General features: G+C 27.1%; 1 protein-coding gene across 1 annotated transcript; it reads left to right on the top strand.

Annotated features, from left to right (window-relative positions):
• Positions 1-6,471: 6,471 nt before the first annotated feature.
• LOC130807501 (phosphatidylinositol 4-kinase gamma 7-like) lies at positions 6,472-9,816 on the top strand. Its single transcript, XM_057672727.1, has 2 exons — positions 6,472-6,866; positions 7,309-9,816. The coding sequence occupies exon 2, from the start codon at positions 7,554-7,556 to the stop codon at positions 9,450-9,452; it is 1,899 nt and encodes a 632-aa protein (XP_057528710.1). The 5' UTR covers positions 6,472-6,866; positions 7,309-7,553; the 3' UTR covers positions 9,453-9,816.
• The last annotated feature ends 10,419 nt before the right edge of the window (positions 9,817-20,235 follow it).

The following is a 20,235-nucleotide window of genomic DNA, read 5'->3' as shown; positions in this document are numbered from 1 at the left end:
ATTTAAGAGAGAATCATAGGGGTAGAACTAAGGGTCTTAGGAGACATAAAAGGTGGATAATAATAAAAGGAAATAAATACGTCCTTCTTTCAAATTAATTAGTGATACTATTTATTTATTATTTTTAATTTATGATTAATTTTTAATTTATAGATCAAAACATAATTAAGTGAGATCTTATTTGATTCTTTTTATCGCAAAGATTATTAATATTAAATTTTTATAATTTTTTATCATATATAATTAGAGATATTAAAAATTAAATTAACATATTAGACTACGTAAAAGGCAAATATTGCAAGTAAATTATAAGAGAAAAAAAAAAAAAAAGCAAGCATCAAGTTATGAGCATGACTACCACTACAATGACAGAAGGGGCCCACTGATGATGCTCTATAAGTTCATATAGTGTCCCTATACATTTGTTCACAGTAGAGTCAGTCTGGATAACAAGTAGCAACAGCATTTAGAAGGGGTATTTTCGTCATTTAATAATTTTTGCCCTCTCCTTATCTCCCCCAAATCCAGGGGCAACATTTGACCATTACCTGCCTAGCTAGTGGCTGTAGAGCACATGGAATTTGAGACTGTAAATTCTGCTCGTTTCCGAATCACAGAGGATTTGACGCTATTCAGACCAAAATCTATATTACTACTCCTTTAGGAGTCCATATCATTTTCTTCTTTCAACCCATTTTTACTCGTATTATAATAATCTCATTTGATTGTGACCATTTATGAAAAATATCATTATTAGTTTTAAGTATAATAAAATGGAGGTAGTAAATAATTTCAGTTCCATTTAAAGAATTTCTTAATTGACTTTATTTAACGGAGGTGGTAAATAACCTCTGGTCCATTTAAAGAATTTTTTAATTGACTTTATTTTATTAGAGCTTAGAGTTTCATTCTCACTGTGTTTTGATAGAAGGATATATAAGAATGGAAAAGGAGTAATTTGGAAGAAAACATGAACAAATTTTATTATAATTTTATTAATATAAAAGTATATATAAATATAAATTTTAAATGGAGATGTAATTATATGTTGTCAAAAACTATAATATTTCTTATAAAATAAATAGAGGATTTTAGGATATATAGCGTTTTTAATGAAGAAAAATAAGATTGTTAATATATTTATTAATTAAAGTTTTCATAGCAAATATGAGCAATCGTCTAATGTTATCATAATAATTATTTGCCATTCTCAAAATAATTTTTGATTATCATGTATCTTTTATTTCTTAATGAAATATTTTAGAAATTTAAATTTTAATGAAGAAATTTTATTAATTAGCAAATACTACAACATAAAAAAATATATGTAATTTTTCTTAGAAATTTTAATTGGAAAGTTATGTAGCTTTTAAATTCAAAAGTACAATTAATATAAAAAAAATTAGAACATCATATCTTATTGTAAAATACTACTCATATATTATGAAATAGATTGATGTTAACTTTGATAAAAATTATTCCATATGGCAATTTACTATGAAAATATCATGTGGAATTTTACAATCTTTTTATTAGATTTTATGATACATATAATCTCTCCCAAAGTTGAAAAATTTGAAGGAAAATATTCATTTTCCTATTCCATTTTCTTTAACAAATAATTTGCACTTTCTCTCTCTTTACCCCTCCTCTCCTCCTCTTTCTTTCACTTTTTTCCTTCCTCTTTACTTTCTTTTTTTTTTTCTTCCAAATTCGCTATCCAAACACAGTGTAAATATAGAATAGTAACCATTTTGCTACAAAATACTAATTTAGATGTTTGAGAAAATTTCCTATATACGCTTTGGGCTAGGTTTGTCGTTTGTTCAATTTGTAGATAAACACCAATAAAAATTGTAAGGCAGTCACTTTTGAAACTAAAAACTCATTTCAGTGTCCTCAACACTATATTCATTAATTGATTAAAAGTTATTTTTATTTGTCATGTTGAGTCGTTTAAATATTTTTATAATCTTATGATTTCCACTTTTCCTCTATAAAACTTATGATTTAGTAAAATAATATATTCACCTTCTAAAAAATTTTATTTTTCTTAATTCCCACGGACATTCTTGGTGAAAAAATTTTAAGAAACGAAAGGAGTATATTACAATAGAAATTATTCAAATAGACATTCATTATGTATTTTTAACGGTTTTTCAAACTTATGCACCATGTGCTTAGGTTTAAATTACAAAATAGACAGATAGATTTATTGACATATGATTTGTAATGAGATTGACAATTGTAATAAAACTTTAAAGAATATAATCAATCCAAGCGTATATTCACTGGTTTTTCTTTGGTTTTTTGGTTTATTTTTGACTTTTGGATTTTTTGTTGTTTTATCGGTCAAACATTCAATTTTCTATATTGACTTTTCTAAGCATTTATCAATCAACTACTATAAAAACTCGTGCAATGCACGAAATTTATTAGTGTGATAGTAAATTTAGATATAAATTTAAACAAAGATAAATTTTTATATTATCACCATTAAATTTTAATAATTAAAATAAGATGTAATAATTGATATAAACTATAGTATTATAGAGTATATAATAATTTGATGTTTTCTTAGTAGAATGATAACGTTGATGAATGAATGTGTTGTCATCATAAGGCAAATCATAACATTAATTTTTTTTTCTGTGATTTTAATTTTGTAAAAATTATTCATACATGTATGTTTTTAAAGAATTTTTAAAAATTGCGATGAAAATTGTACACAAATGATTTATGATTAATCGTATTATGTTAGCTTCTAGACAAATTAAACATAGATACCATATATAAAATGTAAAATGTAATCTTTTTCCAAAAATAGAATTCATTAATTAAGTATGATATTTTCAATTAAGTATGATGTTTTCATTTTTAGGAGAAATTTAACTGATGTAAAGAATTAAAATATGAATTACTTGTTCTACTCATTCATTAGGTTGATTTAATCTATATATTGGATTTTGATCTCTCTCCTAGTGAGAGTTTGGGGCTATGAATTTTGGTAATTAACTAGATAGATTTCTGTGCCAAACACGGTTTTTGAATTATTTAAATAAAAAATTAGTAATCTTATGTGTTATTATTATTATATGACTCTTAACTTTTTAAGTATATTGAAACTATAAATTGATTTGTTTTAAAAACTATAAAGGTAATTCTATTAGATTGAGATACATATTATTAATATATTACTATATAAAACATATTCATAAAATTATGCACTAAATAATATAGATTATAAGTAATTACATAAAATAATAGAAAACTTCTACACATAAAAAATAATTTAAATGTTCAATATCTTTGTAAAACCTTAAAATAAGTTTTCAACCTAAAGAATATATTTTTTACTATAATAATTAACATATAACTTAATTTAAGTATTTATATATTATAAACTTGTCAAACATAGGTGATAAAATTATCATTTAAAATTTATTTCACCGATATCTTATCTAATTATTAATTATTAATTACTTAAAGAATTAATGTGTAATCTATTTAATTTGTGCGGTTTTTTTTAATATACTCATGTAAGTAATATACATGATTATCTATGTAAAACTTTCAAAATTATTTTATTTTCTTAATTTATTACAAATTTTTTTTAATGAAAATTAATAATTTACATAAATAATTAATGTATTATTCGATAATTATTTATTGTAATTAAAAGATATTACATATTTTAGATGATTGTATATTGTAAAAAATTAGTAAATAAGGTAAAGTTATAAAATCTGTAACTAAGCAATTAAACAAATCTAATCAGGAAGATATTACATGATATGCTAAAAAATATTTTCCTAATAAGAAAATAAAAAAAGTCAAAATTTTTTTATTGTAAAATTGACATGTGTCATAATCGTTTTTTTATTAGTATATTGTATAGATAGATAGATAGATAGATCAATTGATTGATTTGTTGGTAGAGACTAATGCGATAATATGGCAGACACCAAAATTGCAATTGCCATCAACTACATCAAATTCATGTCTATCTCAAGACTACAACAGATGGAAATACCCCCTCGTAGAAGGTTGTATAAAACAACGATGTGAAAGAGAATATTCAGAATTGTTAGATCTCATACTCAACGATCGTAGCTTGGTTAATTTTGAATTACATTTATTTATGTACTTGCTAATTTTTATCTCTAATGTAGATGTCGTATGACTATTTATTAATCAATCAGGTATTATTCAAAAAAATAATAATTTAGAAAATTTCTTTAATAAATTTTTTGTCATGTATTAAAAAAATATAATCTCCTTAACTCTATTTTGATTTTATATAGGTATCAAAATTAAATTCAATAACTATTTTCAAATACTTACAATTGTTATAAAAAGTATAACTGATGTGATAAATTTATTTTCAAAAACGTACCATTTTCATGTCTAATCATTATAAAAAGACTTAATTGAGGAAAATATTGTAAATTTGACTGTATTATTGTTATTTTTTTATTATAAATTTAGTATAAAAACTCGTGCATTGCACAAAATTTTAATATGATCAGATACATATAAATATAATTTTCTTTTAAAAGAATCCTTAAAAAATCCAATTGTATTAAATAAATTAACTAAACCAGGCGTTTTTAATGTTAAGTAAAATTTAATAAATGTGTTACATATTACATTTTTAATTTTATTAATATCATTCAATGCAACAAGAATTTCTAACTTACTAGTTTTATAAAATATTCACACCATTTAATTTATAGAAATAGTAAATTTAAGGTATGTAAATATTTGAATTAATAATTTATCTAATATAGCTCAATTTTAACCAGATTCATTCATATTATTTAGTTTTTAAAAAAGATAAATTAATTTTTAAAAAGACTAAAAATAACAAGTTAATTAATTTTATTTTCTATGTAAACCAATATCAACCAATTAAATAATTCTATTTAAGAAGGCCACATTTGGCAAAATGACCAAAGGCTGAAAATAAGTATACCAGGTAAGAATTTAAGGATCAATTATATTGCTACATTTGGCAAAGATTTATAAGACTATTATTCACCAACTAGGATACAGACTCGTGCAATGCACGAATTTTTAAATACGTTAATATTATAATAAAATTTTAGACTAATAAAAATATTAAATTTTAAACTATCTATATTGTAATTGATGTCATTAAAGTGTTAATACATTTTTGAAAAGGAATAATTGTATTACCGAAAGCAGAAAGTGTTTTTAGTTGATTGATTTTTATTGCACTATATTTGGTAGTTGAGATAGTCTGATTGCATACAGATTGATTATAATTGACTACTTTTTTTGCATTAATTTATTTGTTGCCAAATTGCCATTCGATTCAATATTCTTGACATTTTTCTTAAAATTTAAAATTATAGTTATGGTTGTTAAATGATTAACTTTAATGATCTATTAAATAAATTTTATGTCATTTGAGTTTTAAAAAACAACTGCCGGAAAAAAAGGACAATTATGTACATCCAATAATTTCCTAAATTATAGTATAATTGAAATAAATGTAATATATTATACGTATAATTTTCTACATAGTACATCATACATTTCGCAGTATACTTTTTTAAACAGTACATCATATATATTACAGTGTAATTCCGACAACTTATTAGAAAATATATACTTTTCTACACAGTACATCATATATTTTCTAGTATGATTGTTTAAACAATAAATTTATACTCTTTTGTCTCTCTCAATTTGCACCTTTTTCCATTTTAGTTTGTCCCACTCATTTTGCACTCTTTTTTTTTTTTGGTAAAGACCCCACTTTTTTCCTTAAATCTCATCCACAAACTTATTTTTTCTCTCCATCCTAACCAATTATTTCTATCATCCACCTGTTTTTTGTATCATTCTTCAACCTAATATAACTTTATAGTATAATTGAAATAATTGTAATTTATTGCATCCATTGATGTATAAATTTTTCAAATATGCAAATTTATAAATATGGTAAATCCAAAAAAAATATCAATTAGTCAAATTCTATTAATAGCATCAAATGAAAAAAGACATATGACATTAGCAAAATTATTAAATTGTATGATATATCACAATAAATTTAGCCAACTATCATTTTATATATAAAAACCCTTAACGATCCGTTTAATAATCAGTCCTAAATTATGAGAATGATGAAGAAAAATATTATGATTAATATAAAAATTTACACTATAAACTATTTTTAATTCACATTATTAATTACCAATTTCCAAATTTGCATAATATGTTTCCTAAAATGCAAAAACATTTACATAATTAATTTACAAGTAAAAAAAAAGCAAGAGCTAATCATTCAAAAGTCGAGACATTAAGTTGTCACTACCAGCGCAAAAACAGTAAAAAAATCATAAATACAAAAACCCTAAAATACCCTTCTAAACCTAATTTTATTAATTTATCTCTCTCTCCTCGTCACCTCCATGCTCCATCCTTCATCCCCCAATCTAACGGCAGAAATTCCTCATTCTAGACTCTTCTTTTAATCTTTAGGGTTTAGAAATAAAAAAATTAAATAAAAATCCCTTTTCCAATTTCTTTTTTCCTTTTATTTTTAGTGTCATCTGAACTAACTATGGTTGAGTTAAATAAACCCTTCTCAGTATTTAGCGGTTCAGTTTTAAAAAGAAGCTTCCCAGATGTTTTAAGAGGAACAAAGAGGTAAGAGATTTTTGAGGCGACATAGATAACGCGGAGAGAGAAATTCAGAGAACGTAGTTTCATCAATTTTTTCGATCGTTCTTTCATTTTTCTTGAATTCATGATCATCTAATTCGTCTTATTCCCGAAGTTCTTATACGAAGAATTTTTTTTTCTTCGATTTTGAATCAGATCTCGCTTCTGATCAGGTAATTTGCACTGTTCTCTGATTTATATCATTTTAGCAAATGTTAATTTTCCGATCTGTAATTAGTAAACGATATTTTTAAATTAATTTTCGGACTGATTTTTTTTTTTTTTTTGATGAAAATGTTATACTCCTCATTGAATGAGAAATCGTTGAATAGTGCAGAAATGATTTGTTTTGTAATCTTCTACTTTCTAAACAAGTATATATTTCTTGTGCTGAATTGAAGTTATTGTAAAATGAAGAAATGAATCATTTCAGCTTTGAGATTTTTTTTAATAATTTTTTTTAAGAAATTTTTGTAGCTTTTAAGGTTCAAAGAATGTAGACAACGAGGAGTATATTTAGATCTGTGCTTTACTTGAATAAAGTGAAAGGTAGTTTATTTATTTGAAAGTAATTAGGAGTTTTAGGATTGATATATGTTTTAATTTTATTGACAGTTGATATTCGTGAATAGTCCGATGGATCTATCAATGTAGCGAATTTGCATAGATCTTGGCCATCTTCTCAGTAGTGCTTACTTGAAAGGAGGCGATTAAGGGTTTGGCTGGTGTTAAATTAATGATCCTGTCCTTTTTGGATTACCTGATTAGTTTTCTGTTGTGTGGTGCTAGCTTGAGAGAGGAGGACGGGCTCTCTTTTGCAATCACCTTATTTGCGGGTCGTGAAAGATAAGCATACAACCATGTCTAAGATTGACAGTCCAGTTCAGACTCAAGCCCCTGTGGGGGTTTTCAAGAATCCATTGTCAGGGGAGTTTCATGGGAAGATACCGATGCCGACAACGGGGAGGAGACGTGTGTTTGTGCAGACTGATACTGGTTGTGTGTTGGGGATGGAGCTAGATCGGAGTGATAATGTTCATACTGTGAAGAGAAGGCTGCAGATTGCTCTTAATGTCCCGACTGATGAGAGTTCTTTGACATATGGGGATATGGTGTTGAAGAATGACCTTGATGCTATTCGGCATGATTCACCTCTTCTTTTGAAGAGGAGTAGCATGCATCGGAGCTCATCCACTCCTTGTCTCTCTCCTAGGGGTGGAGATCTCCAGCATAAAGATAAGAGTGGGTTGATTGAGGTGTTGGGGCGGTCAGAGCGGTTCATGGTTACTAAACAGATGGTGAAAGATATTGTTAAGGCGATTAAGGGTGGTGTTGATCCGTTGCCTGTGCACGGTGGTCTTGGAGGTGCTTACTATTTTAGGAACATTAGGGGTGAGAGTGTTGCTATTGTGAAGCCCACTGATGAAGAGCCTTTTGCACCAAACAACCCAAAAGGGTTTGTGGGCAGGGCTCTTGGTCAGCCAGGTCTGAAGCGGTCTGTTCGTGTTGGGGAGACTGGTGTCAGGGAAGTTGCTGCCTGTCTTCTTGATCACCAGCACTTTGCTGGTGTACCTGCAACAGCTTTGGTGAAGATTACACACTCGATCTTCAATGTCAATGATGGGATGAATGGTAACAAACCTAACAAGAAGCAGCTGGTCAGTAAGATTGCATCTTTCCAACAATTCATTCAACATGATTATGATGCCAGTGACCATGGAACATCAAACTTCCCTGTCTCAGCTGTGCATAGAATTGGGATACTGGACATTAGAATTTTTAACACCGATAGGCATGCTGGAAACCTTCTTGTCAGGAAGCTTGATGGTGTGGGAAGATTTGGTCAAGTTGAGCTAATTCCCATCGACCATGGTCTTAGCCTGCCTGAAAGTCTGGAGGATCCGTACTTTGAATGGATTCATTGGCCTCAGGCATCAATCCCATTTTCCGAGGATGAGCTTGCATACATTCAGAGCCTTGATCCAGAAAAGGATTGTGATATGCTTCGTTCTGAGCTGCCAATGATTCGTGAGGCATGCCTTCGTATTTTGATGCTATGCACCATATTTCTCAAGGAAGCTGCGGCCTGTGGTTTATGTCTTGCTGAGATCGGTGAGATGATGAGCAGGGAATTTCGTAGTGGAGAGGAGGAGCCTAGTGAACTTGAGATTGTGTGCATTGAAGCGAGGAGGCTTGTGGAAGATAGGGAATGGTATTTGCCAAAGTCTGAAGCTGGAGAAGATGAATTCCAGTTTGACATTGATTGTGAAGACCCTGAGTGGGACTGTACTCCAAAAATGGGCAGTGGTGAGGACTTCTTTTCCAGGTCACCAATATTTGGCGTGAATGGTAGAAACCCTCTCTCAAAGCTCGAGGAAAGTCCAGAAGAGGAAGATGATAGTGAAGATGGTGACATAGAATTAGAGAGGGAGGATTTTGCGGTGCTTCCTGTTCCTGAAAAGTTCCCACCTATGTCCAATTTATCGATGTCCCTGAAGAACATAAGTCTAGGAGAGAAAGTCCCAAAACTTCCTCGTATGAAATCGGAAAATGGATGTTCATCCTCTGGACACAGGAGCGCAAATGAACAGCTGCCTGCTAGTGCAAGCTTTGTGCAGGTGGCTGACATGACTGAGGAAGAGTGGACTGTCTTTCTCGAGAAGTTCCTAGAACTGTTGCCCCCAGCTTTCGATCAGCGTAGGTCTGTGACTCTTGGGCAGAGGCAGCGACAGAGGCTTGGAACTTCATGCCAGTTTTGAGATAGTGAGATACTTAAAGCTACAAGTTTGTAGGCTATGCGAGTGGAGGAAGGTCGATAAAGATACATATTAGCTAGGTGAGCGCTTGAAGTGGTGGTGTTTGTGGTGTTTGGAAGAACAGCATCAGTTTGGAAGTGCTGTAAATATTCTTTGAAGGCAGCAATAACATTTCAGTAGAAGTGGCAAGGCTGTCTTAGTAGAATTTGTTTGTATTTTTTTGTTCTCTTAGAAAGCTTAAAGCTCTGCTTTTGGTTTTAGACTCTTTGTGGACTTGTTAGATAAATAATTTTGTAGAAAATAGAAAGTCCTTAAAAAATATGAAAAAAAAGTAATAGAAGTTAATGTACATATGGAGTTTGAGTCTTGTTTTCGTATTTCTTTTATCGACTATTACTGTTTATTTTGCTTCATGCATGTTTTTTTTTCTTTTATGTGTTATCCATTAAACTTTTGAAAAGTAATTGAATACTAAAATGGAATAATTTTGAGGTAGAGGAGTAGGCATAGCAAATTGGTAGAGGTGTTTATATTTAGATTATGGTGAGTTAGGTATTTCAAATTGGTTTAAAATTGATCTTGTGTTCATATTATTTTTTATATGATTTTAAGTTTATTTCGTAGTTATGCTAAAGTTGGATTTGATTGTGAAACTGAGTAAATGTCGAAAAATCTGGTTTGTGTTGAACACTCGTAGAAATGGTTAGCACTAAAGAGCACACTTTTTTTACTACATGGTAGATTGAGAGAGAGAATAATTGAGTGAGAAATAAACTTAAAGCTTTTTAAAATGTGATATTTTACAATTTGATTAAGACAATATTAGATTTTCAGGGTGCTCATGAGTTGGCAATTGGCAGCTTGAGGAAGTTGGGGTTGGAGTGTTGAATGATTTAAAGGTCACGATCATGCAATTTCAATTCTCAATGTAGAGTAACTACCTACCACTGTATTTGAGGGTGTGGATAAATTGGTTATTTATTCAATTCCCAATTGCTCATCCACTTTCTTTTTCCTCAGTCCTTACTATTAAATATCATTTATTTATTTATTTTTGGGAAATTTCACATGGTAGCATATAATTTTTATGAAATGTTAATGGTAGCATTCTTTTAAGAAAATTCCATATAGTAGTATCCAATTTATGTACAAACTAATTGCCGTAGCATTTTCTGTTAAATTCTTGTTAAATTTCGTTTAATTCATCATTTTGTAAGTTTTTTCCACATGGTAGCATCCAGTTTTTGTTTAATTCACAATTTTAAATGTTTGATTCACCGTTTAATTTATTAACGCCCATAAATGTTATAATAATTTTGTTTTCATTCAAATTATTGGCATTAAAAAGTTCAAAAGATAAGTAGCGAAGCACTAATACTATTTACTTCAAGCAAAATTAGTGATAATTCTAATAATAATAAAATAATGCACAAGTGGATATAACAAAAGGCTAAGGTTTTGTTAGAGGTTATGCACACCGGTTCCCATCGTCTCCCTCAACACCAAATCCTACTTGCTATCTTTCTGTTTGTTAACGACGTTAATCATTAGCCTTTTGTAATATTGGTTTATACATTTTTTTTCATAAATTATAAAGAAAAAGATAAATAAATAGGTAACTTTTTTGTAGCAAATTTTTTTAGTAGGAAAATACTTGCTTTTATTATTAGAATTATCTCTAATTTTGCTTGAAGTAAATATGTATTAGTATTAGTGCTTGGCTACTTACCTTTTGAACTTTATAATGCCAACAATTTGAATGAAAACAAAACTATTACAACATTTATGAGCGTTACTAAATTTCACGGTGAATCAAACATTAAATTGGTAAATTAAACGTTAAAATTGTGAATTAAACAAAAACTGGATGTTACCATGTGGAAAAAACTTACAAAATGATGAATTAAACGGAATTTGACGAGAACTTAACGGAAAATGCTACGGCAATGAGTTTGTGCATAAACTGGATGCTACCATGTGAAATTTTCTTTAAAAAGTGCTATCACTGACATTTCATGAAAACTGGATGCTACCATGTAGAATTTTTTCTTTATTTTTTTATTCATTTTATGAAAATGACTTGTTCTCATATTATTAGTGATTTTGCTATACTTTTTTCATTTTAGGATTAGTGTTTTATTTTCTTATAAGGTTCTGCATGAATTTGGTGAATTAAAGGGTAAAAAGTAACCCTTTAAATTTTTTAGGCTGACTCGAGTGATTGGATTGAGAGGAAACAATTATGGAGGTACTTTTTACTCTTATTTGAGGTTAAATATTTACCCTACCTAGTAACTCTTCTCTTCTAATAGTATTATTCATTCATAACTTCGAGCCTACTTTTTGGATTGAACTCCTTCCATGTGTAACCTCACCAAAAATATGGTGGTGATTGAAGAAGAAAAAGGAAGATTTTCGGTACATGCATCCTCTGCTTCCCTTCAATTAACTTCTATTACACTACGACTCTTGCCGCCATTGTTAGGGCTTGGAATTTTGTTGTTTCTAAGCTCAAAATCTTCCTATATACTTTGATTAGGATTACTGTCATCTTTTTTCTTTGTTAAATTAGTAATTTGTGGTGACCTTTTGGTTTAGTTATCATTGATTGCTAGATTTTCTTGGTGCTGAGCATTTATGCAGATGTAATTTAGTTCTAGGTTGTTTATCTTCATTTTCTAAACTAAGGAAAATTTAGATCCAAATGAGATTTGAGTGTGGAGCGAATTTTACTCTACATTATCGGTCTTGTTCACCATAGTTGTACGGTGGTGGTTGGGCGGCTATATCTGATGAGATGGTAAGAAAATCAGATTACAATCGCAAGTTTCATGATATAGTGAAGTCTGAAAATGTTTTGTGGAAAAATTTGCCAAACCATCTTATATTTTTTCAATGTAATTGTTTTCTTCCTTAAATGTTCTCATATACTTTTTTACCCATAAATTTTTTATGCCATAACTAGTAATAAGAATCGTGTCGAAATTGTGAAGGTATTTATTTTAAATACTTTTTTTTTTTTGAAGGAAGGGGCAATAGTTAACAAAATTATACAAGGAGGAAAGAGATAAATATAGTAGTGTTAGAAATATATCAAAATAAGTAAAATACAATTGTAATAAATTAAAGGATAAGGAGGAGAACATGTGAGGTGGATTAGTTTTCTTAAAGTTATAAATATTCACAATAATTAAGCAGTTTGGTATTTGCTGACATTGTAAGCATGAAAAATTGTACATAATTAAGTGAACAAATCCAAATTTGGCCTTTCAGAAATATTTGGTGCAGTCAAAACTGGGTGGTTTGGTGTTGGCATATGGTATAAGTATAAAAGTGTACCCCTTGATTTGCTTAAACATTTGTGGACCAAAAGAGTACTCTGTTGATAACTGTACCAATTTGGCAATTTCGGGGGCCTGGAGTGCTGCCTTATCTTGGGTTAAATATTTGATCTTCGTTCGGATCATCAATTAGATTTTGAGTCAAATGTGTCAAATTGAATCGTTGTTTTTAGATGAAGCTTACTATATGAGATTTTATGTGGATACGATACTATTTTTGAGTCAATTACATCATTTTCGTATCAATTTAATTTTTACTCAGTTATGCAACAAAACTTAAATCGTTGTTGTTCATGCAAACCCTCCTTGATCAGTTATATGGATTATTTTTTAGATAGATTATGGGTAAAGAGTTTTAGATTGAGTTGTTATTTTCAGCTAAAGAGTATATATAAGTGTTATTATGTTAATGCAGTTTTATTTTTATGTTCGTGTTTGTATTGAATCGATCAACGTCATTTTCGGATCAATTCAATTCTAACTCAATTAAACACCATTACATAAATAATATTGTTGTTGCTCATGGAAATCCTCATGATTCCATTTAAGCAATACTCACAAGTAATTATCATTATCATCTCAATGAGTCCTATCCAAGATAGACTAATAACCTTATCACCAGAAATACTCACAAGTTAAGACTAGTGCAGACCATAAAATTTCCATAAAAATAAGATGCATAAATAAATTTACACACAAAAAATTTTCTCTATGATCTCAAAATCTAAGGAATCAAGTAATTTATATAGTAATACAAAATTTTATATCATAAACAAAATAGTAATTTATATAGTAATACAAAATTTTATATCATAAACAAAAATAATGTTTGAAACAAACTAAAAAGGTAGTTACAACAATAAAAAAGTAAATTAGTAATTTTATTTTCCACAACTATTTATTTTTCTTAAGTTTTAGTATGAGTTTAATTGAATCCATTGAACTCATTCTAAAATCGCGACAAAATCATAATTAGCCAAAATTTTATCAACAAAGAGAAAGTTGAAATTTCCTTCCTTATTTTTTAGTGTTATTCATATAAAAAAAATTTGACATCTATTTTTTTAATCATGATCAAAAAGACTAAATAAACTTTTCTAGGCTAAAAAAATTGACGGATGGATCATTATATTGAGCTCGATTTTGACAACTTTATAAGGAGTATTAGATTTAAATAAATCTAAATATGGGGTTTTAATAGTCTATTCATTTAACTTTGTTATATTTTTATTTTGAATAACATTCGCACCACTTTATTTAATTATTATCTATTTATCTTTTGTGATTTTTTCTTACTTTTAATTTTATTCACATAATTTAATTGACAATTATTTTTTTAAATATACGTCCAATATCAATAGTATTGCAGTCTCTTTAGCGAGATAACCCTTCAAAAGTTATTTAATGGGCCATCCACGTCCGTTGATAATGATATAAATCTGTAAAATACAATCAATTTTCAGTTCATTTGACAAAACTACATCTATATCTATAGATTGTAATATCAGTAATATATACTCCTCCCAAACTATATAATTTGCTACATTTACATATTTAATATGAAGTTCTTATAACAAATAATATGAATTTAATAAGAAAGGAATATAACAGAATTAAGAAAGACAAAAAAAATACAAAGAAAGTACATCATTTGTTTCTTAAATCACATTTCTTATTTTAGGTCCGTCACGTTTATTGTTCATCTCTTAATCTTTCTATTTATATTATAAATTTTTACGTAACTTATTATATTTATCCTTATTACTTTAGTTATGTTTATAATCCCTTGTTATTTTCCACTATTTTGATTTTAACATTTTAAAATTGTTTCTCACTAAAAATTTATTCAAATATTTTTTAATAATTGTTTTCACATATTTTTTCCATTAATTTTATTTTACACTCTCCAATTCAGAGCTGTTGATTTATTTGATTTTTTGACACTATTTATTAATCACTTTCAATTTATATTTTATTCTTAATCTAGGTGTCAAAAATAGTCAAGTAGAATCTTGTTTTATGTGTCTCAGTGTAAATTTTAATAATATCATTTTTTTTATAGTTTTTAAGTATGCATAATTAGATATACTTATGAGTTAATTAGTGCAGAGTGAAAAATCCAAATGGGACAATTGGTGTGAATCATAGGGAGTAATATTTTTAAAATTTTAATGATTTAAATAAAATAATATAAAAATTATAATTTAATAAAATAATATATCCATTATCTAAAAAATTTTATTATTCTTAATTATTTTAAACATTCATAATGAGAACAACTATTAGGAATGAAGTGAATTCAATCAAACAACTCTACCACTCACATCAGTGTAAAAATTTTCCATTAGCGGGAAATTTATTGTGGTTTTTTGGATCCCACTAGTAAGTTAGGTAACAATTAAAACCTTGCAAATGTTTAAAAATAATCTCAAGAAGAGGAAATTTTTTATCACCGAAAACAAATAGAAGGTTAACACTTGTCCTAATAATATTTTTTATTTTTTTAAATATATTTTTTTAATTTATATATATGTCAAAAAATATATATTAATATACAAATGGTTATGAAATTTTTTTTATGCTTTATACTTAGACATCTATTTTTCTACTATGTATTTTAACATACTTTAAAAAATTATTTTACTCAAATTCTACATAAATTAGTACTTTAGGAAGTGGTGAAAACCTTTTTTTTCTTATTAATTTGATAAATTTTCTATATCAAAATTTTCCACATAAAAATATTATGTGAATGAAAAAAGAAAATGTAGAGAGAGATTAGTAATACTTTATATCTTTCGCTAGTGAGAGCACAAATTTTTAATCAATAATACTTGATTTGTAAATCACTATAAAAGAATAATAGTAAAATGAATAAAATCAAAAAAAATAAATTAAATTTATAAAACTCTCAGTCTATTAAATTTGACCATATAGGAATTATTTGTTAATTCTACAAATAACGATTATTTACTAAAACTTCTTCTAATGAGAGTGCTGTAGTGGCAACAATTGAAAACACAATCATCACCAACGTGGCAGTCTAATCTGTGTTTTCCGACCTAATGCAAGTGGCAGGCTAGGGTGGGACCCACAGAGAATGCACTTTATTGAAAAAATTGGGATTTTAAGATAAAGTGATCGGTTAATGAGTTATGTTAATGCCAAGGTGTCCGATTACTGGACCAACGTCTTGTCTACTTGTACACTTTTCTGTTTTCATGTCCTTTATCTAATCAATGCTACTCCTATTTTGCTTCTAAACTTATCAAACCACTCAATTACATTATGATTCTTTTAAATTTCACAATCTTGTACATACTTTCTCCCTTTCTTAATCAAATTTCACAAGATAATTTAAAAAAAAATTTTAAAAATAAAATATTTTAAATAGTAGATATTATTTTATTGAACAATAAATTTGATAGATGAAAAATATAGACATTATAAAAATATTTTTATAAAATTAGTGGAAAACATATGGAGATTATAAGGAATATAAATGTTACAAAAAGTTAGTTGAAGATATGTGGAGACCATAAAAATATTAAAATGAGAATACATAAAGTTACTTTTTTCTAAATTTTTGATATAAATAGAAGATTATATGTTGGAAAAACAAATAGAATGCCCAAAATGACAAATGAAAACTTCTTTAAGGATTGAAGTGAATATACTCATCCTTTACTTGTATTATATTTTAGTAGATTGACTCAAAAATTAAGAAAATAATTAGTTGATTGTAGAATATTATTGTTATTTATCTAAATAATAACAAAAGCTCAATTTTAGATCTTATTATGTGATATCTTTAAGGCTATATAAAGTGATCATGTAATACCTTATGTTGAACTTTAAAATGATTGATATACTATTCATATTAATAAGATGCATTTTCTTTTCAAGAGAGCACATTTGCTTAAAACTTAAAAGTTAATGTGTGACTTTTTAGGAGGTTTGTTGGGAAGCGAACGAGTGCGACAAAAGTGCACTGAAAAAATTAAGTGTTGATTTGTGGAAGCATGTCTACAGTCTTCAAGGATAATTGATAATTCAGTGGAGTCAGGGTCACTTTAACATTATATAAAGTAATCATTTTGAGAGTTTAATTAATCACTTTAATATTGCAATTGATTACTTTTAAACCGTAAGTGTACACTGCGTAAGCTCTCAACATTATATACCGTTTCATTTGAGAATTTGTTGAATATTTACCAATAAAGACGATTATTTATGAGGACCTTTTATTTGAGAATTTGCAATTTATCATCTACCAATAAAATTATTAAATTGTATGAGATAATAGATTGATTCTAATTTGAAAAATAACGAGGTATTGATTAGTAAAATATTATTTTCATTAATTTTTAAATATTTTTTAAAATTGCTATCACTACGCAATTACTATCACAATATTTTAACCGGATAACGTTTCTCTTTCAAGATAAGTACTTAGGATAGTAGACGTTTACAGCTCAATCAAGAAATTTAGGCAATTATAGGTTTTATCATGTACAAAAAGAAAATAAATTATAGAGTAGATTTTAGTTGAGTATTTTCTTTTCTTTTATATTTTTTGCAACATTAGGCAAAATGACATTATTTATTTAGCACTTTTAATTTGTGATTAATTTTTAATCTATAAATTATATATATTTAGAGATTTTAAGTATTAAATTAAAACATTAAAGTACATAAATATTGCAAGTAAATTGAAACAAAAGAATTATAGGAGTAATAAATAGAGTCATAGAAGTACAAATCAAAGGATAGAGAGGTAAACTGTATATGCACATCAGATTAGATTTCTGTAGTCTCTCTCTTAATCTCTTGGCCTACCGTATGCTTCGTCTAATTTTTTATAATTGTTACACTTTTGTTTTTCATATTATTTAATATATGATTTAATCTTTAATATTTTAAATTTTATATAACAAAAAATATTTTAAAAATTTAATATTATGAAAATATGCATTAAGACGAATGAAACATGAACCCAATTGACTATGTTTTATATATTATATAAGAAGAAATATATACCAAAATAAGATCAATTGATGAATAGTAATTGCTACAAAAATTATAGTAACTTTAAAATCGAAAGGAATAAACACAAAATTCTATTTTAATTAGATTCAAAACACCATACCAAAAAGCCAACTAACACTTTTGCTCTACACAAAAGTGTAGATAGTCTTACTGAAGCAGAATTTAGTATCAGGAAAAATCTGTCACTAAAATTCAATTCTCTGCCGTAGTTGAAACTTGTAAGTTACAAATACTCATGAAGTACTTCCTATCTCTCACATTAAATTTGTCCTATAAAAATTAAGTGGTAAAATAAAAAAAGAAAAATAAAATAATATTTTATAGAAAATTCAAAAAAAAAAAAATAACTAGGGTATAAATTTATGAATGTGAATGAGAATTAAAGACAAAAAATATAAATAATAAACAAACATATAAATAAAATAAATTTTATAAAGTAAACTAAAAATATTATAGCAAAATTAATAAGACAAATAATAACACGGAGGGCTAAACTGCTAATTGTGTATCTACCTTTAGAAAGTAGAAAAAGAGTACCACAAAGCTAAAGCAAGCTAAGGTAATCTCTTTGTCCTATCAAAATTATCCGATTCATAATTGGTGAAAAAAAATTTAAAAATATGTAAAATGATAAATATTTACCAAAAATAAGAAAAATTTATGAATGTCAAAAGAAAAAGTTAAATATATAGATAAAATAAAAAAAATATCTTAAAATTAAAATGAGATAAATTTAATATAACAAAATAAAAATAAAATTAAAGCTTGTGGGACAGAGAGAAGTACTTATATTGCTATGATTAATGATGGGTATGGTTATGAACTTATGGTATATACATTAAAAGAAGTACCAACAACTGGACTAATAAAGTTATAAAGAAATATAGTTTAATCGTCGCAAAAATCAGCTAAAATAAAGATGTAAAGATAAAGTTGAAAATTTGACTTAAGAAATCATCAATGAATAGCTGCATGACTGTAAAGTGGAAATTGAAGTACTCAATTCTTTCTCTAATCTTTTTTTTATTTGTAATATTTGAAGAAAGAAATTTAATTAATATTTTTGATATATATTTAGAAAATAAAATATTTTCATGTAAGATCTCGTTAGATGTAATTTATACTTTATATTTTATAATTTTTTATTATATATATTTAAAGATATTGAGGTTTAAAATTTACATTGAAAACCGTTTAAAAAGTAAATGGAAAGAACAAAAAGAAATGAAGTTACTATAATTAAGTAGGTATTTGTCATAGAAGTAGATTATTATTATGTTCGGGGAAGTTAAATTATTGAAAGAAGACAAAGTAGTAATTAGATGACTTAAATCTTCACCCGATTTAAAATCAATTCAAAATCTGATATGAAATTTAGCGGGTCATAACTCGGAAATATTTCACCATGACTTGAAAATGTTCCGACTCAACTAGTCAATTTCGAGTGAAATTCGAACCCTACTGATTTAACCTGTTTTCAATTTCAAATCAACATTTTTAGTTTCATATTAGCATTTATATTTCTACGCCATCATTTTTAATTGAAAATCACTACATTTTTAATCGAACTTTTATGAGTCAATATTTTTGCTGTAGCTCAAAATCAATCTATTGGTATTTTTTTATATAAAAAATGTTTTCTGTAAAAATAAAATCTATTATTATAAATATTTTTAAAAATATAATGATAACAAAAATATTTTAAACCTACTTGACCTGATCCGAATCCGATATGACCCCATCTCTAGATAGAATCGACATGAGAATAACCTGACTTGAAATCCGTCGGTTTTGAACTAAATAACCTTTCATAATACTTTTACTATTAATTCTTTTGAATTTGTTATTATAATACTAATATTTTAAGAAAAAAATGTCACTATTAATAACAATTTTAAAGAAATAAAAAATCATTATTTATATATAGCATCATTACGTACAATCAGTTCAATTGTTTTGAAAAGTAAATAACTAATAAAAAACCATTACTACAAGTTGCGTTTGTAGGCGTTGATAATTATCATGTTACAATGTGATAAGAAAAACTGATAGTTTCAATAGCATTTTAAATACCTCTTTAAATTTTCTTATGTTATGTCTGGAAATAATAATTTTCTTTGAAAATTTAAAAATTTGTCAAATTTAATATTTAGCAAATAAAAAAATCAAATTAAAAAAATCTACGACTAAATAGTTAAAGTTAAATATATGTAAATTTAAATGAAATAAACAAGAGTATTGAACTATTGATCTACAAAGACACATATCTTAGACTTCATAAAAATTTACTGGGGAATTCAGTTCATGTTGATGTACATATACTTTTAATTAGGAGTGTTTATGGGCCATACCCTATTATAGCCCTGATCCAGCCCGTTTTAAAAGGGTTATGAGAG

Source organism: Amaranthus tricolor, chromosome 3 (genome assembly GCF_026212465.1).
Source record: "Amaranthus tricolor cultivar Red isolate AtriRed21 chromosome 3, ASM2621246v1, whole genome shotgun sequence".
Classification (NCBI taxonomy): domain Eukaryota; kingdom Viridiplantae; phylum Streptophyta; class Magnoliopsida; order Caryophyllales; family Amaranthaceae; genus Amaranthus; species Amaranthus tricolor.
This window is presented reverse-complemented; position numbering and strand designations above follow the sequence as displayed.